This window comes from Polistes fuscatus, unplaced genomic scaffold (assembly GCF_010416935.1).
Source record: "Polistes fuscatus isolate 324 unplaced genomic scaffold, CU_Pfus_HIC Scaffold6, whole genome shotgun sequence".
Classification (NCBI taxonomy): domain Eukaryota; kingdom Metazoa; phylum Arthropoda; class Insecta; order Hymenoptera; family Vespidae; genus Polistes; species Polistes fuscatus.
The window spans coordinates 3,283,211-3,309,293 of NW_025113140.1; the positions used below are offsets into that span (position 1 = coordinate 3,283,211).

The 26,083-nt window shown below is 32.7% G+C and overlaps 2 protein-coding genes across 3 annotated transcripts in view; both read right to left on the minus strand.

The window, feature by feature from the left end:
• Window positions 1–184: 184 nt before the first annotated feature.
• LOC122523142 (dynamin-like 120 kDa protein, mitochondrial) lies at window positions 185–6,767 on the minus strand. Of its 2 annotated transcripts, XM_043644755.1 has the most exons (18): window positions 6,545–6,767; window positions 5,961–6,204; window positions 5,746–5,881; window positions 5,516–5,650; window positions 4,672–4,716; window positions 4,261–4,347; window positions 4,017–4,174; window positions 3,787–3,950; window positions 3,453–3,717; window positions 3,154–3,345; window positions 2,877–3,061; window positions 2,605–2,766; window positions 2,338–2,525; window positions 2,021–2,235; window positions 1,456–1,713; window positions 1,163–1,363; window positions 854–1,058; window positions 185–777 (listed from the first exon to the last, which is right to left on the minus strand). In XM_043644755.1, exons 1-18 carry the CDS (start codon window positions 6,571–6,573, stop codon window positions 713–715), a joined length of 2,934 nt encoding a protein of 977 aa, XP_043500690.1. In that variant the 5' UTR covers window positions 6,574–6,767; the 3' UTR covers window positions 185–712. The 2 variants fall into 2 exon arrangements, with proteins under 2 accessions (XP_043500690.1, XP_043500691.1); XM_043644756.1 differs by lacking the exon at window positions 4,672–4,716.
• Window positions 6,768–9,280: 2,513 nt separating this feature from the next.
• Window positions 9,281–26,083, minus strand: part of LOC122523219 — a 78,159-nt gene continuing 61,356 nt past the window's right edge. Inside the window, 3 exon segments of the mRNA XM_043644875.1 lie at window positions 9,281–12,501; window positions 12,594–13,132; window positions 13,335–24,536. Coding sequence (XP_043500810.1) covers window positions 9,414–12,501; window positions 12,594–13,132; window positions 13,335–24,536 — 14,829 coding nt within the window. The 3' untranslated portion in view covers window positions 9,281–9,413.

A 26,083-nucleotide genomic window follows, 5' to 3' on the forward strand; every position in this document is an offset into this window, starting at 1 on the left:
CTTTGACCAGGTCTTGTTTACCTACTATTGATGGAAATGATACGATTCAAAAAAATAAATCTTTTCTTTTTTTTTTTGTACAGAATACTGATACTTACAAATCGCTGGATTCGCCAGCCTGAAATAATGTGTAAAAAATGAATAATGTATTCGTTTATTTATATATCGAGAATCTTTTTCAATATTATGTAAGTATTTTAGTATTTTATTTTCTCGTTCGTGCATGTCTATTTATAACGAAACAATTTCTTTTTTATATACGTACGGTATAACGATAGTATAATGACAGATATCAAGCGAATGATTTGAAGTAGAAGTATTGGTTTATACAGAATATTTTTCGCTTGGACTTTACATTTGTTTTTTTTTTTAGCTCACAAAAGCTGCAATGAAATTTTCTTCGACATACTTTTGGTTTCTTTTCGCGAATACATCGATACATTTATATCACATAATTGAATTGAACTTGTAAATCTTATTAATAAGAGATACACAAAAATATGGGACGATAGACTAGGTTTTTCATTTTCATTCTCTTACAAGAATTATATTCCTTTCGTATGCATTCCCTAGCATGATCTTAATAATCTCTTTTCGTGTCTTAGTAATATAAATAAGTTAAATCGCAAAATAAAAAGTAGACATCGAAAATATTTTCCCACAGCTTGTCTAGCATTCAATAGTTTAATAGTTTTTCTCTTCTATTATTGCTTCATTTTTCTTTATTCAATGCTTGAATAAATTCTTCAAGTTTTTCTTGAATTTGTCTAACGCGTTCTACAAACAAAAATATTGTTCGTTGTAATTTATATCATTTTTTTTTTTAATAGAATCACGATTAACATTTACTTACTCAATTCTTCAGCTAACGTAACACGTCTACCTATGAGTAATTTAATCTTCATTTCATTATCTTGGCTATAATCTTCTAGAACTTCTTTAATTTCCTTGTCTAACCTACGAGCTTCACGATTTATTATCTGCTGTCTTAATGCGTTCGATGTTACTTTTAGTACTTGTTGAATTCGCCAGAAAAGTACCACATCGTTACACTCCATCTATATAGAAAGACGAAATATTTTTGTTAACATTGTAATAATCACAAAAACTAATTTAATTAATTTAACACTACGATTTATTTATATAATCTATTTTTACTAACTTCAGTCTCATGACCAGTGTGATAAAGATAATAGCCTTTTCTACAATCATAAGCTCTGGCTAAACTTTGTTGTAAGAAAAATCTTCTGTAAACCGGATGCCAAGTTTCACGTATAAATTCATTATCTACTTCCAAGGAATTCCGTTGTAAATTTTTCCTAACAGTCGTGAGCTCGTCCTGGCTAAGAGTAGGTGCGTGTTTCTAATATAAAATGAATCATATAATATATTAAAAATTGATATAGATAGTTTAGTATTTTAATAGAATATCGACAAAAGAATGACATATCTTACTTTGTCTGTGTAAAGAATTTTATCTAATTCATTTTTGACTGCAGATCGTTTTTGTTGTTCCTCCGTTTGACTTTGCCAATAAAACCAACGTTCTTTACGATTAGGACCTAACATATCTCGTAAAATTTGTTCGGTACTTTGTAATTTTTCTTTAACAGAAGTTTCCAAAAATCGTACAGCTTGATCCCAATCTCGTTTGTCACCTATACTTCTATCTTCCAATGTGTTCAGTTGAATAACTCGTAACATTTCAGATGCCTGTAAAATATTAAAACACAAATAGTTTATCTTTTTAATCCTTTTTTCTTATTTTCTTATTATAAATATATAGAATGTCCCAAAAGTTACTTCATCAAATGGAAAAATTATAAATTTATCTTTGTACAGTATTCGAAGTCGTGACATTATAGGTTCATAGTTCTTTTAATCCTGTAACTGGATATTCATATCTTAAAATGAAAAACAACATTTTGTAATTATATTATATAAACCAATATTAATTGTTTGTTTTGTTATTTTCTCGGTAAAGCAACTTTTAGAACATTCTCTGCATAATAAGACATACTTTTACTTCCCACGAATGTCTTCTCATAGCCTCGCTCACTACAGCATTCTTTAAATTATCAAAAATATCATCGTGATCAGGATTCAAACGTGCCTGTGCCATAAAATTTTGAAATTCTTGTTGTAAACATTCCCACCCACTTTCAACGCTACGAGCTGGTAATTGCTGATCTGCCCACTGTTTCAATTTAATATCGACGGTTGTATTAAATGTACCTAAAAATAATATATTATCATATTTAATAGAAATTAAAAAGAGAATATTATATTAATTTTTACTTTTTATATACAATTATTAGTTTTAAAAAATTGTCGTACCTGGACCTCCACTTTGTGCAGCAGGCAAGTAGATATTTTCAAATACATGCATACTAACTTTTTCCCAAATTCGTGTCATTAAAACTTCTTCCCAATGCCTAGGTGATACTTGAGATAAATTCACGATTTCATCCAAAATTTCACCACGGGCCTTTTCAAATAATTCGTCTCTATCCAACTCACGTAATCTTAACATAATAAATATTTTATTAATCCAATAGAAATAGAAATTTGAGTTTTTTGTTAATTGTTAAAATCATTTATTACCTTGGGAAATTATTTTTCCATTCTGTTTCTAAATTAAATCTAGTGGCTTTAAAGGCATCAGCTTGTTGCTCTACCGTTTCCCTTACCATTTTCCAAAAACATTCAGCTACTGCTAAACTCAAATTTCTGGTAGTTACTTGACCAGACATAGCCAAACCATCTCTAGATAAAATAATATGTATATTATAAATATTTAAAGTACATATAATTCACTATGTTCATTTCTTATTTTACGTCTTTTATTTGTTTTTCTTTTAATATTTTCTACTCACTTAAAAAGTTTAGAATTTCTAAAGAATTTTTCTTCATAATCCTTGATAGTTTGTATACTATCATCTTGTTTACCACGACCAGTGACAACAGCAAAGTAACCTAAAGCTTTCATGGGGAATAATTTTCCTTGCAATATTTTTTTGAGTCTTTCTGGATTAGTTAAATTTTCTTCTGCTAAATCTACCTAAACATGATAATTCAAAAAGAATTAAATCTCAAATATTTATAATATACAGTTTATCTTTTTTTTTTTAATGAGAATATGTCTCCGTTTACTTTAGTTAAAACAAAAATAGTTCTTTTTCCAGTAGGATCCATTTGAGAAACGAGGTCAGTTACATTGCTTCTTTCTGCATCAACCGATCCATCTTGAATGCATAGGATTATAGCATTAGGATTACTCATGTATTGCTGAGTCATTTGTCGAATAGCATCTTTAGTATCTTCTGCCATGTCAACAGTAACTGTCTGTTACAAAATATATATTTCAGTTTAATATAGTTTATGTATATATATACACTCTATTACATATTACATTATAACTTGATAATAACATAATCAAATATTTTACTTACGCTAATAATACCAGGAAGATCAACTAACACCATACGTTGAAGACCAGGGCCTTTTACAGTCATAGAAATAACATCTTGACTAACTGTTTTCCCATTTTTCACACTATTCTTCATACGTAATTCAACTTCTCGTCTAAGCTCGGCTAACTCTGATTCTTTAGTCAAATCAAATTCACGAGAACTATCTTTAAATTGTGCAATGTGATATGGTCCTTCACTTAAAGTAACTTTGACTGGTGCACGTGTCATCATTTCACCACCACCCCTAAAATAATAAAACTGCATATATTGTATTTGGTAGCATTTTTACATTCAGTATAGTTTTAAATAATACCTTGGAAATATTCTTGCTTGAGCAATCATTTCTAGTACGGATGTTTTACCAGAACTTTGATCACCAACGACTACTACTCTAGGTAGGTGATCAGCAGTCGAATAAGCACTGTCATATTCACTTAATTCATCCAAAACATCACTATACATATCTATCAAGGATTTCTAAAAATATTATCGTAATGTTTCTTTTTAATCGAACATAAGAGAAATTAAAATGAGTTCTCTTACCTTTATTTTTCTATTATTTACTTTCTGATTTCCCCTTAATAACATTTGTTTCCGTAATTCTTTATTCTCCCTTTCCAATCTTTCAAGTTCACGTTGATATTTTAATTGCATTTGCATTAATTCATCTTGCATAGCATCTAATCTTTGTTGTGACGATTCTTAAAAATATAAAATAGCAATAAATTTAATTATAAAAAAAAATTACTATAAAAAATAACGTTATAAAAATATATTATTTACGTACGAGCTTTTCTGCGTTCTTCTTCAATATTCTCATTAACTAATGGACGAGCAAAAGCAACCGCATTCTTTGATAATTCATCTTTCGCTTCTAAAAAACAAATTTAATAATATATAGGATATTAGATAATTGTTATAATTTTTGAAATAGTTTATGAAAATTAGCAGAGTATAAAAAACTAGTATGATTTTGTGAACATGTAGTATGATAAACACAAAATACGATTATGAAATAAAAGGTCTGCCCCATTCAGTATTTAGACCTAATTATCATTCAACATTTTATAAGATACAATACCCATAAGTGCTTTTTGTTAAAAAAGAAAATATCTTTATATTTCATTTAATTAAAATGCTGAATGGACAGACTGCAAGTTACCTATTGGTAACTTATTAATTAGCACTTTTTACACACCTGAATAAACTTGGTTTGCTATCGTTGTGATTGCGTCAATTACACCTGAACAGAACAGACCATGTCTATTTACTTAAATGCAAATGAAAATAAAAATAAAAATAAAATAATATATGGTTTTATACAAAATTGAAAGTTTCTTACTCTTATTGAAATGATTACGATTAAATTAAACAAATTTATATCAGGATATATATTTATCCAAAACACAATTGCTTTTTTTTGTATAATACCATTAAATTGAGATTTTAAATTCAAATAACCATATATATCATTTAATGTATAAAATAACTACAACGTTATTACACAAATATAGGGATCATTTATAGGAGTACTATGTATTTAGAGAATTAAATAATTTTAAATGAACAAATTATAAATTGTGTAAAAAGACTTAACAATTATAGCAAAGTGTGATATTAAGCAATATTTAAGGAAAAAACAAGCATTGATAATTGACACTTTGATAGCCGATATCCATATCTGGAAGGATACCACTTTGAAATACCAGGTGCTATTGACTCCAGAAAGAAGCATTAGGGGTGTGAAAAAGTGTTGTAAAAATTCATCATACCTTACACATATGTATTGGTATGGCAATGTATGTAACATTATGAATTTTGTCTATTTTTGGTTCTATGGAGTTAATCGATTCAGCAAATGAATAACTCAAATATAAATATTAGTATATTACAATATAAAATAAAATGGGGATGGGAAAACGTCAGGCAAATTAAGGATTAGTAAAACAACAAATCACATCAGGTGTTATGGTATAATTGGATAGATAAAAAAGGATTTTTAAAGGATTTTTAAAGGATTACAAAAATTCCTTCTCACTCACGTGTAGATGATTCTTCTTGTTCGACATCTCTCAATGCTCTCTCCTCTGCTGCTTTAACAGCATTTTCCAGTCTTTGATCAAACCATCTCCTGTACTCATTATATTTAGCCTCCCCAAATTCCTTTATACGTGGATCTGTTTGTATTTCCTCATTTTTTTTTATTATATACAATTCCCAATATTTTGCCTAACGCTTTCATAAATATTAATATTAATCCTTCGATACTTACCTATTTCGATCTTATCAGCTAATATAGTTTTTGCTTCTAACAGCGAGCCACGAAATTTTTGCCATTGTTGTTCGGTAGGAATGAAATTATCTATCCAAGACAAATCCGGTAAACCTTCCTTCCATTGTTCATATTTCTACAAAACATTATTATAATAATATAAAAATTTACTCGCTTTAGATTATAATTCCTGTATTGTATATTATTATAGTTACTTTTTGTAATGTAACTCCACCGCCTAAGGCACCACCTAATAGTATGTATCGTACTTTCAATGCACCTCTTAATATCCTAGCAATGACCATAGCGTAGCCACGATTAGGATTTGCAAAGTAACGTATATGTGGAGATGCCAATATTGGCCTGCATAATTTGTTTATTTTTCCTGACATTAAACATCGTGTTGTAATTTTGGATATTGGATATTTAGAAGATTTTGATACGAGTAATACACTGTGCCTAAAAGAATGTGTTACGTTTATTATTTTATCATAAATTATATAATGAAATGTAAATTACAAGTCAATAATATGCCAAATCGATTAACTCCACAAAACAACAAGTAAAGAAAATTGTTTAATTAACATACACTGTCATATTATTTATTATTAATCAACTGTACAAATTGTTCTCATTTTAGTGATGTTAAGAGGATCTTTATTTTAAATATAAAAAAGTTAATTATTAAGAACAAGTGTTTTAATAATAATATTTTGTCCAAATTTTTAAAGTGAAGTTAATTAGTCATTTAAATAATCATTTAAAAGTAATTTAAAAATTATATGTGTATTAAACTTACCCCAATCTACTACATATAATTTGTTTCATCGTTTTTTCAATTATATAGTTACGATGTAATATGGAATAGGTTTTTATAAAGCACTCTTGTTTTTAACTGCATACATGTAATATATCAAATTAAGGATGTAAAACTTTTCTAAAAGCCAATCAAACCTAAAGTTTAGGTTATTCGTTCATCATCGTTCGATGAATGTAAGCAGGCTGGCCAAATGTTGAGTGATAAAATAATTTCAAACAAATTCTTATTGGTTGTTGATGTCGCTAGGGTCGCTTTTAAATTTCAATTAAAATCAAATCAATTGCAAAAGATTTTTAAATTTCAATTAAAATCAAATCAATTGCAACAGATTTTTAAATTAGAATATTTTTAAAGAGGTAATTCATATCTATATTATTTATGTAGAAATATTTGCACAAAGAACGTTTTTTTTAATATTTGAGAGAAATTCTCTATATTTAATAACTTATTTTATTCTCATATAATAATAATATATTTATATATTATTAGATACTACAGAAAATATTTTCCTTCGAAATTTAATTTAATTATATGTATTCATATACATATACATATATCATTTGCAACATAAAAGAAAAAAACACACAAATCATGATATTCAATATCAATATTTGGATGCACATATATATATATACACATATAAAATAACACAAATGATTCTTTAGTAATTTTATTTTCCTTTGCAATCCTTATATTACAAAACATACTTTTCCGGACACATTGAAAATATGCTCTATTTACACTGGATCATTATCTAGTTTTTTGTGCTAACATTTTCTTTCATTCTTTCTTTCTTTTTTATTTTTTTGTTTTTTTCTCATCTACCCCTACTCTTCTCTTCTCACTTTACAGGAATAGTATTAATAAACTACATTTGCATAGGCTTTCGTATAATAATGATTATGGCAGTACATTTACATTTAAAGTCTATTATCCATTTTTATGTCGTACATATATAACTTTTTTTTTGTTTTATTTCAATACGAAATCTGCATTAACTTACTTACGTTTATTAATAATATGCAATTTTTTTTTACTAAAGCATACGGTAGGAAAAATCATAGCTTTGCATCGATAAGTATTATTATATATATATATATATAATTTTTTTTCCTTTTATTTTGTTTGCTTTCTCCCCAACCCCTCCTTTTTTTCTTCCGTTTTTTTTTTTTACCAATTAAATACACGACACGCGGCTATTTGATTCGGCATAGACGTGTGCGAGATCTACCGTAATAATTCGATAACGCAACGAACAGAAAATGGGAAAAAAAGAAAAGAGAAAAAAAAAAAGAAGAGAAAAAACAAAATTTACATTTGTTTTCATTGATATATTATTTAAAGCAGCCTTTCTCAATGCATTATTATTTTTGTTATTGTTGTTTTTTAAATTATATAATGTATTTTTTTTGTTTAATTCTTTCTACACGTGTGTCCTGTGTGTTTTATGCGCGTGTGTTACATCTAAACAATTCTTGTGTTAAACCTTCATGTTTATTTTTTATTTCTTTTATTTATTTTTTTTTTTGAAAAACCACGTCTCTCGACCTGCTCTCAGCGATATGTACGAATCACAAAAAGCTGGCAAAAGCGCTACTTTGATTGGACCCCAGTTTACATTGTCCGTCAGAAGTAAACAGCTGTTTTTGGTTTCTTTTTTCTTTTGTCCTCTCTCTTTCTCTCTCTCTATTTATTTTGCTTTTTTTCTTTCTTTCTTTTCGCACTTTTCTTTATTCTACAAAAAATCCCCTATGCAACTAACTGTAAATGTTTTCTAGTATTGTCTCTAAAGGTGTCCCTTCTTTACTGTGCCATTTTTCTTTCTCTACATTTTTTCCTTTTTTCTTTTTTTTTTTTATATATATTTATATATTATTTTATATTTATATATATTAGATTTATATATATATATATATAATTCAGTCACATATACATATATGCAGACACATGCAACATTCTTCATCTCACATGCACACATGCATTCACATTTCTCTTTGATGAACACACTCATATTCCTCTCGTATATAATAATATATTTATAAGATCTTAGAATTACGTTTTTTTTTATTTTTTATTTTTCTTATAACAAACAAATAAAGAAAAAGAAACGGAAGAAAAAAAGGGAAGAAGAAGAATATTCGCTAATAATTCTCGTTCGTAATATTATACCACAAGCGTCCTTATGTACATTTTGCTGGTGTTTATATTTTACCTTTTTTTTTTTTACGTTTTTTTATATTTTTATATTTTTTAAGTTTTTTGTTTTATTCTTCTTCCATACATTTTTCTTTACGCAGCTTTGTGTCGTATTACTACTATATTACTTTAATATTACTATCTGGCTTATATTATTTCATCATTGAAAAATCTAAATCTAAGAAATTAATTCGCTAGGATAGAATATCTTCATTCACATTTTATATAAACAACTTAATTCAATTAGAAAAAAGAAAGAAAACAAAAAAAAAATAAAAGAAAAAATAAATGTTTCCTGGCAGTAGATCACATTTATCTATCATTTTATATATAATTATATATATTTAATATATTTAATATTATTATATATATATATCATTCACATTATAAAGGGTTTCTTCTAAATACAATAACTCGTTTTGAAAATAAACGAAACATAAAGAATGAATAAATCATTGTAATTGATAATAATCATGATAAATAATTGTAATTGAATAATCATCATGAATAAATATCTTTCTGTAATACCTTTTAGAAAAATCTATTAATGAAATATACTAAAAGGAGAAATAATAAAAGTAATAATACGTATATAACTATATTTGTGTCCTATTCGATATCTATATAATTAAATCTAATCGTGAAACACGTATCAAGAAGTACTATTTCTGTGCTTCTTGCTCTTAGATCTAACCGAATCAAATTCATCCTCGCTCCTACGTCGTTTCTCTTTTAATTGTTTTTCCATCGCCAGCATTGTAATCATACGTTTGTGCGAATCGCCAACAATCCAACCATGCTGTTCCTGACGATCATCTTCCTCTTCCTCGACCACTGGCGTTGGTTCAATAATTTCCTCTTCGTCGCTAGAACTTGACCAATAATAAAGTTGATTAACTGCAGCACGTTTTCTCCGACCAATTGCAACACCAACTCCTTCGTCAACTTTGTTCCACGATTTAGTAGTTTTCAATTCTTCGTCATCGTCACCATCTTTCCTACCATTAGACGATTTTCTTTCCTTTAAATCTTTTCCATTTGTTGTCCCAATACGACCACCTTTCGATCGATCAGAATTCGTTAACTTGTTCCTCTTATTTCCATTGTTCACTGTTTTGCTCTCATTACCTTTTACCGATTTCTTTAATTTTGAAGGCGACTTCGTCGTACCTTTCTTCGATTTCAAACCCGAGTCCAATAAATGATTCTCGTTTTCATTAGCTATTTCATTATTGTTACCTTTCAGCTCTGTCTTATCACGATTATGTTCAGAATCTACAGAAGGACAATCAAGGATTCTGTCGTTTCCTATTGGTTCTTCTATCTTCTTCGATTTATCTTTAATCATTTGATGCTTCCTTTTATCAAGACTTTCATCCGACAAAACAATTTTGTTTTCTGTTAAATTGTTCGATTGTACTGTTTGTTCGATAACAGACGATTCAATGTTTAATTCCGGATTATTAATTGTTGTTGTTGTTGTTGTTGTCTTCTGTGCGTTTTCCTTTTTCTTCTCGAGTTCTCTTAAAATCTCTTCCTCGATAGCTTTTTGTTCCTTCGCTATTATCTGTTCGTGTTTCTTTTCTAAATACCTTTCTTTTCTTTTTTCTTTAGATTCTCTTTTTTGTTTTTTCGTCCTCTCGTGATCCGATTTATCGGTATATTTTCTACTTTGAGTTTCTCTAGTATTAGATTCTTCGTCGGAGCTACTTATCTCTGCTAACAGACCTTGTTTGCCAATTGCACACTTTCTTTGTCTTCTGGTTGGTTGAAATTCCATGAGAATCCTCTCTTGTTCTTCCTGTAATTTCTTTAATTGTTGTTGTTTTCTTTTCTTAGATTCTTGAACTTTTCTACTTAAGAACACATGCAAAGGTAGATTGTCCGATTCTTTTTTTGGTTTCTCGTTCGTTGATAATTTCTCTGGTAATTCGAGAACATCGCCATCAACTTCTTCATCCTGTTCTTCATTCGTACTTTGATATCCTTCTGGTTCAGTTTCTTTCACTGGATCAACGATCTTATTAGTGATAATTCCTGTACTTGGTATAGCATTTGTCTGTTCAATGTGATTCACGTGTACGTCGGTATTTAATATTTCCGGTCTGTCTAACAAATCTAAAGCTTCCTCTAATGGAATAAGTTCATCTTCTGGAGTATAATCCGTTCTCGTATTTTGCGAAGTCTTTTCAATTTGAGGAGTTGGACTCTTAGCAGTAGTTTCATTTGGGATCTCTCTTAAATCGGTTATCGTGTTATCTTCAATGTCCGAATCAGCAACCGAACTATCTTCTCGATACAAATCGTCTAGTTCCAAGATACGTTCGGATTGATTATCGGCATCGTCATCGCTGTTTCTATGCTCGCTAATTTCTTTTCTCTCGTCGATCACTAATGGATGATCCGACATCTCGGATTCTGATTTCTTATGATCGATATCGTTGTTCTTAGTAGTATCAATAATATCGGTCCCACGATTTGTAGCCGCCCATTCTTCTTCTTCCTCCTCTTCCTCCTCCTCAATATCTTGATCTCGATCACCGAAACAATAATTTTCTTCGGTTCTCTCGATCTTATCAACCTCTTCTACCTCAACATCTTTCTTGACGGTTTTCTTGACTCGCCGTCGTCTCTTGGATTCGTAACCAATACCACCGTCTTCAAATTCGCTCTCGGATGATGTCGATAGTTCGGCGAAAAGATTTTGTTTACCTTTAGAACATGTACGTTGACTCTTTGAAATACCTACGCCAACGTCTTCAGTTTTAGCAGCTGTTCTATACTCATCCGAACTGTCGTTTTCGTACCACGCATTCCTTGCTTTCTTTTTAGGATTTTTATTCTTTTTCTTGAATTTTGTATGCTTTTGTTGATCAACCGATCGTTGTTTAGGACGTTGTTTTCTTTCTACAAACTCATCCATAGGACCTGTAATTCGTTGACGTTGTTGTTGTTGTTGTTGCTGCTGCTGTTGATGATGTTGTTGTTGTTGATGATGATGGTGATGATGATGGTGATTATGATGATGATGATCCTCGCTTTGGAATGCTTTCAATGCACCTTTCGTTTTAGGTGCAAACTTCTCCATCTCTTTGAACTTACGATCAATCATGGATTCCAATCTCGTTCCGAGAACGTCTCCAGTTTTTCCATTCTCTAAACTATCGCCGATAGCTTTCGATAACAGGTCAGCTACATCGACTTCCTTTGTTCTAATACAACTTACTTCATAACTTTTCTCAACTTTCGTTCTGTAAGACATGACACCACCGAAAGCTGGTTCCATTTGACTCTCATCTTCATCGAAATCGTAAATATCTTTGATCTTTTCCGATCTCATCAGCTCGTTGTTCTTACGTTCAAAATTATCCCGACGTTTTTTCTTTTCGGCTAATCCACCCTGATTGTTTTTTCTTATTAACGGAAAGTCCGGACGTTTTTTCGTTTTCTTAGATTTACGTTGTTGCTTCTGTGTTACGTTCAATTCGTGTAACGCAGCATCAGCTTGCGATCTTTCTTGTTGTCTTCGTTCATTCATCTCCTTTTTCCTCTCGAATAATTCCTGTATCGGATTTCTTGCTTTCTTAGGTTGTAAATCCTTTCCAACCGTCACCGATATCGTCTCCTGAATCGTGTCCTTGATTGGTACGGTGATCTTAGTCTGTCGATCTTCAGGTGAAGTAGATCTTGGCGCACGTGCACAAGCTAATTCAGCGAGAACCTTCATCGGGGTCGAACCACTGCGAATAAGAAACGAAAATTCGTATCGTGAGTAATAGGAAAATCAAAAGAAAAAAATATTAAATAAAAAAAGAGGAACTTTTCTACTCACTTGTGGTCGTGTTTGCCGTTATTATGCAACAGATTCGATAATGCTTTATCTAAAAGACCGCCCAAGGCTGAATTCATTTTGCTTTTAAATCCTGATGCATCTAAGTTTGTCTTCGTTATCTGACTGTCTTGAACATGATCGATATTAGTGGTGTCGTTACGGTTCCCGTTCGAGTTGGACAAGTGTCCGTGATTATCGATCCGTAAATAAGGAGCATCGTTGTCATCCTCGTTTATTTTATTATGGTCGTTTTGACGTTGACGTTCGTATCCATCGTCGGTGGTGTTGCTTCCGGATCGTTGTCCGAAGGTACTTGCTATAAGATTCTCGCTCTCTCTCATACGTTGTTGAATCTTGTCGCGGAGCTTGTTGTTATGCTCGAAGGCAACATCGAGACTATCTTCGTAACCAGGATTATCAGCACGAGATATGTCCGGACTGACCGATCTGCTGGATTGTTCGCTCTGTACATTCCGAGTTCTACCACCGCGTTTATTATATTCTCTTTCTCGCGTACCGTGCATCTCTTCACCGAGTAACTGAAAATAATGAATGATTCATTAAAGTTATTCTATTACCTTACAGATAAAATATTAATATTTCATTATTAACATAATCTCCGTATTGTACAACACTGTCTCAATTGCATTAAGGTTATAAATAGGATCTACGTAAGGAGATTATGGTTTAATTCATTCTCATCACAATAATCTTTCTGCAAAATCAGATAAATTTACTAACCTGATTAACCGACTCCAAGAGACTTCCAAGACTATTTTGACTTTCAACATCTCTCCATCGATCCTTATTGGTCCTATAAAGTTGTACCTGTTCGTCCTTCTTATGATAACCATCCGAATGATCGAGCTTGATCTTTTTAGCTCCGCGTAACTCGTTTTCCGTTGTTGCTTTCAATCTTGAACAACACTCGACGAAAAGTTCCTCGTCAAAGTTTAACACCTTACCTTGTCGTGGCTTGACCGATTCTATTTCCTGTGGCACATCTAAAGCATTATCTTCAATGGCATCTGTTGGTGCTATGGTGATAACTTCAGTTCGATCTCTGTGACTTGAAGACGGCGATCTAATCAAGACTTTACCGTTAGAAAATACACTAGGGCTTCTTTTCCTGGTCACATCTAAAGTATGTTTCCTGTCTTCTTCTTCTTCTTCTTCTTCGTCTTCTTCCTCTTCTTCTTCTTCATCTTCTTCTTCTTCTTCCACTGCTACAGCTGTTGCTGCTGCTGCTGCTGTTGTTGTTGTTGTTGTTTCTTCCTCTTCTTCATTTTCATCTTCCTCTTCTTCATCGTCGTCTTCGTTTTCACTGTTCGAACTACTTCCTAATGAAATATCAGGTGTATCACGAGCAAACAAAGGAGACATCCTTCTCTGTTCACAATTTAGTTCACTGCTGTTTACTTCCTCCTCGTCATCTATTTCGCTCTCCTCTTCACAACTTATTTGTGAACCTCCATCGATATTCGTTAATCTGACTTTTGTATCCTGATTTATCTGTCCAGTCGATGATACGATTTCATTTTCGTGCAGATTGTTATCGGCACCTTTCTCTTCATCTTCATCTTCTTCCTCAATGTTTTCTTCTTCTTCTCCTTCTTGTTCTTGTTCTTCCTCTTCCTCTTCTTCCTCTTCCTCTTCTTGTTCTTGTTCTTCTTCTTGTCGGATATCTATTGTATTGAAATGTTTGTTCTTTGCCAAATCAACCGTATCGATTTTGGTTTCGTTTATTTCGTCACTCGCCACCACCATTCTCTTCCCATATTTTCGAAGAGATTTATTTTCTTCGATATCAACAATCTCCTTGACCATACGATTATTCCTTTTTCTTGAATTTTTCGTTGATTCTTCTTCATTATTAAAGTTCACAAACGTTTTATCGTAATCGATAGAACCATATCCATTATCTTTAACACTCGAATCATTTGATTTAGATGATTTCCTTAACTCGTAAGACGTTTTTTCTTTATTCCTTTGTTTGTAATTCTTGCGAGGTAGAACTTCGTCGAGACCATTCGACAATTCGAAAGACCATGATATCTTTTCTTGAGCTCGTTTCTTACTCAATCTACATCTAGAATTGAATGTCGATACTTCGGGTTCTAACACGGACGCAACCGCCGAATTATTACGCGTGGAAGTTTCTCCTTGCGTAACACGATGCTTCAAATTATTTCTAGATTTCGAATGTTTGTTATTACCACGTCGACAATGTTCCTGCCGGTTGGACGATGAAATTTTCTCTTGTTTGTTATGGGAAAATGAATTTCTTCTCTTGACATCTTGTTTGCTCGTTCGTTTACTATTGGAATTGATTGAACGATGTTTTTTAGTATTCTCGTAATCGATATTCTTCATTTCCAAAAATTCTCCTCCTCCTCCTCCTTGTGATACTTTCAATGGAACATTATTCCCATTAAATTCCTTCGATTCAAAACCATTACGCGATGTATCAGAATCGTTTTCAGATTTCGAAACCCAATCGTTCAATACTTCCTTAACCTTATCCATTTTTTCACAGCCAAACACACGACCAAACACACTTTTAACTATTTTGTTCTTGTTTTGTGACTCGTCGAGACCCTCGTATTCGCTGCCATCGCTTTCGCTCGACAAATCAGCGATTTTCAATTTGGTCGTCATCGTTGTTTTCTTTCTCTTTGTCATCCGAGATTTTCTATGAGTCACTTTTTTAGACGATTTATTATTACTCTTCCCTAATTTCTTTGACGAACCACGAGATTCAGAATTCAGCGTACGAACGAATACCAATTTGTCTTCTTCCATCTTTTTATTAATCGTTAATGAACTTCCTCGAGACTTTGTATTCTCGATATAACGATCGTCCGTGGGTATTGTTGCTGTGTCGACACTTATTTCGCGTTCGTTGATGAAAAACTTGTCGTTATCTATTTTTGTTTTATCAGATTGTTGCTTGTAATTTTCATTCGTTACTTTTAAATCGTTCTGTTTAATTTCCGGAACATCATTTTCTTCTTCGTTAACGCTATTGTCATTGTCACTTTCGGATTCGGCAGATATCCATAATTGTGTATCCTTCCTATCGGTATTATTTTCTAATTGAGATTCTTTGACTAATATTTCTTTATCGATCGGAGAATTATCCTTTTTCATTTTGATTATTTTCTTTTTCTTTTTATTATTCATTTCTATTAAAAATTCGGAAAGAGGTTTATCGGTTAGACTAGACGACGATGACGATGACGATGACGATGACGAGGATGACGACGATGACGACGATGACGATGACGACGATGACGATGACGACGATAAGGCGTCTTCGTTCGTTTGAATAAATTTAATATAATCGTTCATACTATTATTTGAATTTTTTTCCATCGATAAATTATTATCTACAATTTTTTCATTTTGATTGTTTATCGTTAAAGGCGAGACTTTGTTTACGATTTCGTTGTGACGCGAATCGTCGTTAGACGGTGACAACAAATCGTTTTGAAATAATTTAGCGTCGTTCGTAATTACAATAGGATCGATTATTTTGGTTTCAATCGTCGAATGATGATCTATACGTTCGATATTATCTTCGAGTACGCATAAATCATTCCGTTCTAATAATTTTGACCCAGTCGTCGTCGCCGTTGTCGTCGTCGTCGTCGTCTCGTTGTTAACATTCGATATCGATTTTTCTTCTTCGTACGTTTGAACAATACGTTGATGCCTTTTAGAAGAGGATTTCGAAGATGATTTCTTAACGTTTCTCGAAGTTGAATTCGTTTCGATTTCCAATGAATCCAAGGTGGTATTGTTTTTAGATTTCATTTTGTCTGTATTCAAAATCATCGACGTTTCTTTATTTTGCGTAATATCGATTTTGATTAATTCATCATCGTTCTCTTTCAATATTAACGATTCGTTTTGTTTGAAACTTTGCAGATTTTGATCGAACCTTTCCTCGCTCGAATGTACATCATTTTTATTCGAATTTTCTTCTTTATTTTTCTTCAAAATATTTTCCATTGAATTTAAGTTAGATAATTCATAAGTTTTATGATCAATATTACCACAATCGGCGTTATTCTTTTGAAATTCTTTGTTTTCTATGTTCGTCTTCGTACTATTATCTTTTTCTTCTATCTTTTTATCATAATCAATTTCATCATTTTTATTCAAAGACACGGAATATCGATTAGTCTCGTCAACGTTATACACGTTGTAATCTTCAACAGTATTGTTAGTTTCTATTTCATTAGCGATCGATTTACTTTCTAAATTTTCAACAAACATATTAGAATCTTTGAAATTATTTAATGATTCGATAACTTTAGTTTCATCGTTATTAGCATTAATTTCTTGCAACTCCCTAACCGAATCGCTATGAATTATATCACTTTTGTAATTCGTACTCGAGGATATGCAAATTTCATCGGCAATCTCGTTAACCTTATTCTCATTATCTTTCATAGAATCAAGCTTTGATTGTAATTCTTTTTCGATGTTCTTCCAATTAAAAGTAACGTTATTATCAGATTTTTCTTCTTTGCAATTAGCACCGATACCATCTTCTTCCGTAGAATTTTGTCTAGAATCTTTAATACTAGATTGAGAAATATCATTTTTCATTAAATCATTTTCTTTTAAATCATCGTGCATTATCTTTGATTCAGGATCGTTTGATTTAGTATTGTGATTATAACGAGCATTTACGATGTCATTTTCTAACAAATATGTTTTATTTTCTACGAGAGTTTCAGTAATTTTAGAATTCCAAGATGACGCAACAACAGCATCATTATCATTATCATCTTCATCATTATCAACATCATCAACATCATCATTGTCATCATTTGCAGTTTTCTTATTTAAATCAGAATCTTTAACGACAGATTTGTTTTGTTCTATGATCACTTTTTTTGGTTCGGGAGTATTCAAATCCAAATGTTCTTCGGCCAAATTTCTTTTCTTCGTTTTGTCGCGCTTCTTCTCATTCTTTGTCTTCTTACCATCGTCGTCAATTTTTTTAGTTAAATTTTTCAACGGAGTAGATGTTGATTCTTGTTGAATTGGACTAACGTGATCGGTTAAAACGTATTCGTCGTGGCTCATGTTTTCAGTTATCTTACAAATTTCTTCATCTAAAAGTTCATCTTCCAAGGTCTCTTGATGATTATTACCAGAATGTTCGAAAGAAGCAGTAGATTCCATATTGTTTAAATAATCAGACGAGGTATCATTTTTCTCAAAATTGGACAAATCATCGTTGGCCATTTGTAAATTGTCATCGGTTGATTCGGTTGTTTCTTTGTCATCAATTTCGTCGTTAATTGGATCATTTTCGTTGATCGTCCAATTGCTGTCTTGACATCTATGATCTTCTACATTTTTATTATCGCAATTGGTTACTTTCTCTTTGTCCGACTTGGTTAATTGTATCAAATGAGATTGCGATTGTTGATGCTTTTTAAGGGAACTCTTTCGCGTAAAACTGGTCGCGCAAACGTCGCAGAAAAATCTGGCAGCTTCTTTGGTGAGTTTCTTACGTTTTTCTACGATCAAAATTTCACCGGTTTTCGTATGGACGACTACGAAATTACCAGCTGTACGTTTTTTCGGTGTTTGAAGATCATCCAAAATTTGACGACCGTCCAATCCGAATTCCGATTCGTTCGCATTAATAATCGATTGTTCAGAAACGAAAGAATCATCTTTATCAGTTTCGCTGTTGTTCTTATTATCCTTGTCGTCGGTTGAAATCATTTCGTCGATCGATTTGACGTCTTCCAATGACGCAGTCGATGATTTTTCTTCGACATTTTTATTTTCGTTAACGAAATGTTCAACAACTTCTCCTCCTCCTTCTCCTCCTTTTTCTTCTTTCCGATCGACGACGTAGTTTGGTACTTCGTAAAATGTCTCCTCGGAACTTTCGCTGTTCGAAAAATCTTCGAGGAAGGAAATATTGTCTTTGGCTCGTCTCTTTGGAATTTGTCTTCTTTCGATTCCATTCGAACTCGTTCTTCCGTCCGACAACTTGGTATCGTTAAATAAACAATCATCGGTTTCTGGATCCTCGTTAGTTTCCTGATGATTTTTCTTCTTTCTCGTAAAACGTTTTCTTCTCGGACACGAATTATTACCAGTCTCGCTCGTACACGAAGATTCGGATAAATTGTCGGTTGTTTCCAAATTTTCGGAACACGTTGATTCTTCCTCGGGACGTTTGTTACGCCTTGACGATGTCGATCCTTTTATTTTACTTTGATTAACCAACGACGAAGTATCGTTTTCCACGAGATTCATGGAACTCGATTTGCCGATCCCATCGATTAATAAATCACGTTCGATTAATTTAGTCTTATTATCGGGTACGTTGTTGCATGATTGATTTTCCATCAAAGATTCGTCGTTTTTATCATTGATACTCGTAGATAATAATACTTTCTTCGATTCTTTCGTTTCTATCGGGTTATTAATTTGAAAATCTTGAATCTTAACAGATTCACTCTCTAATTCGGAATGTTCCTCGAGAGTGATTTTACGTTTGGACGTACGCTTCTTTGTATGCTGCAACACGTCGCTCACTTCGGGAACTTTGAAGGGTTCCGGAAGGGCGTTGCTGGCATTACCCGCCGGAAGATCAACGTTCGACGATTCCTCGCTCGAACAAACACTACCAGTATTAGTATTAGTAGTAGTAGAAGTAGTAGTATTAGTAGTAGCAGTAGCAGTATCAGCAGGAGTAGATGATATCGTCAATTCCGTCGAAGATGTACAACTTTTTTCAATGGGACTACTGTCCAGCGTACATTTGACGAAGATTTTTGATTCCTCTCGGGACTTATCAATCGATAATTTTACAGGTAACTCCAAATGTTCGTCAGCCAATGATTTCTTTTTCCTTCCACGTTTCTTAACAACTTTTTGCGTTTGACTGTTCGACGTCGTAGAAGAAATTCTTTCGGAATCGTCGGCAACTATGGAATCATTGATTTTTATGAACGATGAATCTTTCTTGACATTTTCCTGACAAATATTGTTGTCATATAACTTTGATATCTCGGGTATGCGCAATATCGTCGGATGCTGCTGTTGCTGCAATTGCATCGAAGAACTTACTTTTTCTTTTTCCTCTTCCTTCTTTAATTCACATATTTCTGTTCTAACAGATGTAGCAGCAGTAGTAGTAGTAGTAGTAGTAGTAATATTATCATCGACGTTTCTTCTATTAATCGACGGATCGTCGTAAAATAAACTATTTTTAACGTCATCGAATGTTTCCTCTTCTACGTTACCTGGAACAACACCGATAACAGACGACGATTTTAGCCTCGAGGATTTTCTTCTTCGAGAAGTCGTAACTATCGCAGTAGTAGTTGTAGTAGTAGTAGTAGTAGTAGTTTCTTCTTTCTGAATTCTCGTTTCGCTCGAGGGCGTATCCGATCGATATAGTAGTACGTTCTCCTCGATGAAATCGGAAACGTCCTCGGAGTTTAATTTTCTTTTAGAAAACCGTCTACCCATGAAATTTGATTTAACTTCTGACTTACGTTTGTTTTGTTTCCGAGAAATCAACAAGTTACTAGTAGTTGTAATAGTTTCGTTAGATATCGGTCCTTCTTCTAATTTCCTTTCATGATTTTCTTTAATCATCCTCGTTGCATTTGCATCGAATAATAATTTACAATCGGTATTTGGTATTATTACTTCGTTTTCCTTTGAATTACATTCTTCAACTTTCTCATTGACGTTTGTTCTTAATTTTGGTGTATTTTCAATAACTGCATGATATTGTATCTCGTTGGAATCATTATTCGAATGATCGTATCTATGTTGAAAATCTTTCTCGATCATTCGTTTACATTGATCTTGAACTTCTTTCACTTCGTTGTCGGTATTATTCGATATATTACATTCTATCGTAGACGAGACATCTGTATTTTCTATCAAATCATGATTTTCTTGCCGATCATTCTCTTCCAATCGTGATTTATCAGTATGTAAATCTTCCATTGAAACTTTCTCAACCGCGACCGATATTTGTTTGTGATTTTTTATCGAGTTACTATTACTATTACTATTACTATTACTATTACTACTGCTACTACTATCATCCGATCTTTTTCTAGACTTTCGTTTTGATTTAGAAATCATTTCAACGATGATATTATCATTTTTAGTTAATTTTACTTTATTTTCCATTTGATTATCTTCTTCTTCTATAGGCAAACATTTTTCTACAATATTTTCAATTTCTCTTTTATCATTTATCAAAACAGTGTTTAAAATATTAGTCGAAACTTCTTCTACTTCTTCTTTTTCTTCTTGCTTAATTATTTCATCGGATCGAATTTGATTGAATTTATCAGACTCTTCGGATTTATATTCCGATATTACACGATCCACTTGATCCATAATAATATCGTCAGATCTTTTCTCATCCAGATTAGGATTAAGCTCGATAACAGACTCGTTAACAACTTCGTCGGTTGAAAGTGTAGTATCGTTCCTTTTAATCGTTTCATCTAATAATTCAGGATTTTTATCTAGATTATTTTTCTTACCAATCGATTTACCTTCACAACGTTCGATAACATTCTCATCCGCGATTAATTTAGGCTCCATTAATTTCTCGCTCGTTGCTAACCCAGTAGAAGTAATAACTTTATTTTCTTGTAACGTATCGGTATTGGTATCCAAAGTAGGTCCCACTTCATCGAGTATGCTAGTTAATTCGTCGGCCGCAATATCCAAAAGTGTACCAACTTCACCTTCCAAAAGTGCATCCTTTTGTTTGGCGATTTTCGAGACGATTTTTTCTAAAAACGAGCCCTTCTTTCTAGGTTTCCTTTTGGAAAGATCTAAAATGATATCATTCGTTGGCGAACGTATTTTAGGTGATTTTTCAACGACCTTAGGTGTACGATCTTCGGGTGTTAACACAACCGGTGTTGGCGTTCGTTGTTTATCCTCATTCTCACGTTCTTTTTCTTCTCGAGATAGATCTATCGTAGAAGATGATACCGCGTTATCAATTTCCGTAATTTTCTCTGTATTATTAACGATATTGCCACCAGCTGGCTGAGAAGCATTACTCTGCGCAACACCAACAAGATTAACACTGTTCTCTACGCTAGTTTGAACCGTAAGAACGACACTTTGTTGAACTTCAACGGGTATGTTCATACCTTCCGTTAATATGCCAATGACGTTACTCAAAGATCTTTTCGATGTTCTTTCGCGTCGCGAACCCCAACATTTTTTCGGTCTACCCACTTTCGGCTTGTGCGAATTAGTTGTCGAGGATTCCATCGAATTTTCCTTACCGCTGTCGATCGAATTTGTTGTTTCCGATTGCAAATGACTCAGGTTTAAATTAGTCGGATCGATATTCGTCTTTTCCACTGATTTTTTCGAATCTTTTGATTCTACAATTGTACTATCGGTATTGTTTTGTTCGTTATTCTGTTGAATTTCTTTCGTATCTTTGTCAAGTGATTCTTCTTCGTTGGTAACATTTGTAGCGATCGGTGATGAATTACTTTTGATATCCTCGTTTTGTTCATCTATTATTTGATCCACGTTTGATTTGATTCTCCCGCGTCGTTTGCCCAACGATGTGTTCTTCTTTAAGATAACGTCGTTACTTTCATCGGCGATACTTTCTTTCTTATTACATTCGGATACTTTCTGATCATCTTTCAGATTTTTTTGATTATTTTCCGATTTTTCTTGGTCGTCGGTATCCGCGGGATCTTTCTTATCATTTTCTATTTCAGAATTGCACGAAGGTGTCGTTTCCGAACAAGTAATGGTACTATCTTTGGCTTCCTCAGTTTCCTTCGAGTTAGAATCACTGTTTTTCATCGTTTTCGTGTTTTCCTCATTGTCAACATTCTCGACAATCGCCAATGGTTTTTCTTCATCCGTCATTTTGGGCTTATCAACGTTTCCTTTTTTTTCATTATTTCTCGGTGACTTTCTTAAAAAACTATTCTTCTCTTTCTTCGATGTTTTTGACCAAGTCTTTGGTACATCCAAGGTTGAAGATTTCCGTGATATTTCAGTAGCACCGGTAACGCGAGTATTCGAATCCTGATCCTTAGAAATCTTGGCACCGTTTTTATTAGCATTTACCTGATAATCCAATCTCGAACCTGATTGCCGTAGACTACGTTTAGATGAGATATCTAAGAGGGATGTTAAATCGAGCCTAAAAAAATTGTAAATATCTTCCCTGGCGTTCGCGTGCAATCCTATCAAGAGTTTTTTCACTTCGAAAGGCATGTCCTTCGTATTAAGAGATTCCATGTCCTGCGAATAGATAGCACGGTCTTGTCGAGTTCTCGAGTAACTTCTCGTCTCCAAGGTTTTCGACAAACTCGACTGCTCATCCCTCGTCGAATCGTTCTTCGTACCGTCAGCTGAAGTAGCACGACACTTTGAACCCCTCGGGACCCTTCTCCCATCTTCCTTCCTTACATTTTCTTCCAATGCGTTGTTGTTAACGCTTTTTGCCGGAGCACTTTTTCTCGTTCGTATTCTACTCTCACGGATGATCAACTTGTTCGAGTTACTTTGATTTTCCCGGTTAGACGAAGACGACGACGTACCCACCGGTACAGTCTCCTGCTGTTCAATTCTTCTATCGATTATCTTATTGTCAACAGTTATTTTTCTCTTTTTGTATTGTCTCTGATCTTCCATTCTATTGGATGATGATGATGATGACGACGATGACTTATCGCACGTTTCGTTCGTACAATTTCCAATAACTTTGGACGACACCGTAGGACTGTCTCTATCGTTTTCAACATTTTTATTCGTACCACGAAGTATCTTTTGATCGGGATTACTGACGGGCGAAAGTATAGGCAAATCGTTGGTCGATTTGTCAACGTATTCCTCGTTAGACGATATCTGTATCACCGGTTCCAAAGTTGGCATCTTGTCACTGTCCGACGACAATCTCGTCGTTCTCCTAGGCACTTGTACCTCATCGTTGTTCTTCATTTTCGTAACGACCTGACTCAATTTAGATTTAGATAATTCCGACAAATCTTTACCAATGTTACGTACTATCGGTGATTTAGCGTCGCGAATTTTCGTAATCGATGATTGTTGCACGTTAGACACTTTGTTAGGATTTCTAGCAAATTTACCATCCTGCGTACGTAATTGCGATTTAGCTTTTATCGATGCGTTCAATGAAGTAACCGGATCGACCGAACGTTTACGTTTGGGGGTTGTTTGACCAGACGTTGATTTGTTTTTACCAGTAGACGGTGGTGTTTTAACAATAACAGATTTGTCAGATTCGTTATTATCAAGTTCCGATATTTTATTAGACGTTTTTATATTCTTCGCACTTTTAGTCTCGATTTTCGTCGAATCTTGTATCCTAATCTGATAGTTGGATGCCTTCAAGGTCGTCTTGTTCCTCGCTCTAACTCGTTCGCGTCTCATCGTACCACGTGCATCGACGTTCTCAACGACTGCATTTTTCACCTTTATGTTCCTTTTCTTTCCAAGCACCCTGGGCCGTCCGACCTTCGGCTTATTATTCTCTCTACCAGCACCACCACCACCAACACCTCCTCCTCCTCCTCCTCCTCCTCCTTCCGTCTCATCCTTTCTATCCTTCGAGGTAGTTTCAATCTTCTCTTTGGTTGTCTCGCTATTCCCGCTAGCCTCCGTCGTCGTTCTATCCTTTTCCTTCTTATTATTATCCCCCCCGTCGAGTTTTCGTTCTTTATTATCATTGTCATCCATTTCGTTATAATCATTAATGACACTTTCAATAACAGCCGATATGTTGTCACTTCTGCAACGATTACGTTGAATTGATTTAGCGTTCTTCAACAATTTGTTCCTTAAAACTGCCTTATTCCTGGACATCCTTGATGCTGTTGAACTATCGTTGCTCATACGTGGTCGTGATCTCGTCTGGACCTATGCAAACAGTTATGGTTCAACACTATAAACGCGCCTATCTTCAATGATCAACGGATGGATTACAAAAAGGGTGTCTTGTAAAACATACGATCACAAATTATTAACAATTTCTTCTCTTTGTTTTGTCAACGATTAGAAAGTAATAAAGAATGATATATATTTTCATTATCATTGAAATTGTTAACATTATTATCGATCGAATATTTTTAAAAAACACCCTAACAATATTAACTCTCTATTACGATATAATTAATTATTAGACTAAAGAAAAATATACTTTATTATTTTTATTGTCAATTTTACGTGATCAACGGATGGATTACAGAAAGGGTGTCTTGTAAAATATCAGATCATAAATTATTAACAATTTCCCTTCTTTGTTTTGTCAACGATAAGAAAGTAATAGAGAATAATATATATTTTCGTTATCATTGAAATTGTTAACATTATTATCGATCGAATATTTTTAAAAAACACCCTAACAATATTAACTCTCTATTACGATAATTAATAATTATTAGATTAAAGAAAAATAATATTTTATTATTTTATTGTCAATTTTACGTGATCAACTGATGGATTACAAAAAAGGGCTTCTTGTAAAACATCCGATCACAAATTATTAACAATTTCCCCTTTTTGTTTTTTTCAACGATAAGAAAGTAATAAAGAATAATATATATTTTCGTTATCATTGAAATTGTTAACATTATTATCGATCGAATATTTTTAAAAAACACCCTAACAATATTAACTCTCTATTACGATATAATTAATAATTATTAGATTAAAGAAAAATAATACTTTATTATTTTTGTTGTCAATTTTACGTGATCAACGGATGGATTACAAAAAAGGGCTTCTTGTAAAACATCCGATCACAAATTATTAACAATTTCCCTTCTTTGTTTTGTCAACGATAAGAAAGTAATAAAGAATAATACATATTTTCGTTATCATTGAAATTGTTAACATTATTATCGATCGAATATTTTTAAAAAACACCCTAACAATATTAACTCTCTATTACGATATAATTAATTATTAGATTAAAGAAAAATAATACTTTATTATTTTGTTGTCAATTTTACGTGATCAACGGATGGATTAAAAAGAAGGGCTTCTTGTAAAACATCAGATCACAAATTATTAACAATTTCCTCTCTTTATTTTGTCAACGATAAGAAAGCAATAAAGAATAATATATATTTTCATTATCATTAAAATTGTTAACATATTATCGATCGAATATTTTTAAAAACACCCTAACAATATTAACTCTCTATTACGAAATATAATTAATTATTAGACTAAAGAAAAATAATACTTTATAATTTTTATTGTATCAATTACGCAATCAACGGATGGATTACAAAAAAAAGGGTGTCTCGTAAAACATCAGATCACATTATTGCCATAATATTAATTCTACTCAATATAATTAATTATTAGAGACGAACGAAAAATAATACTTTATTATTCTTGTTTCAATGACGTATGTAAACCTGTTTTTATATTTAAAAGACGATAATAAAAATATCAAT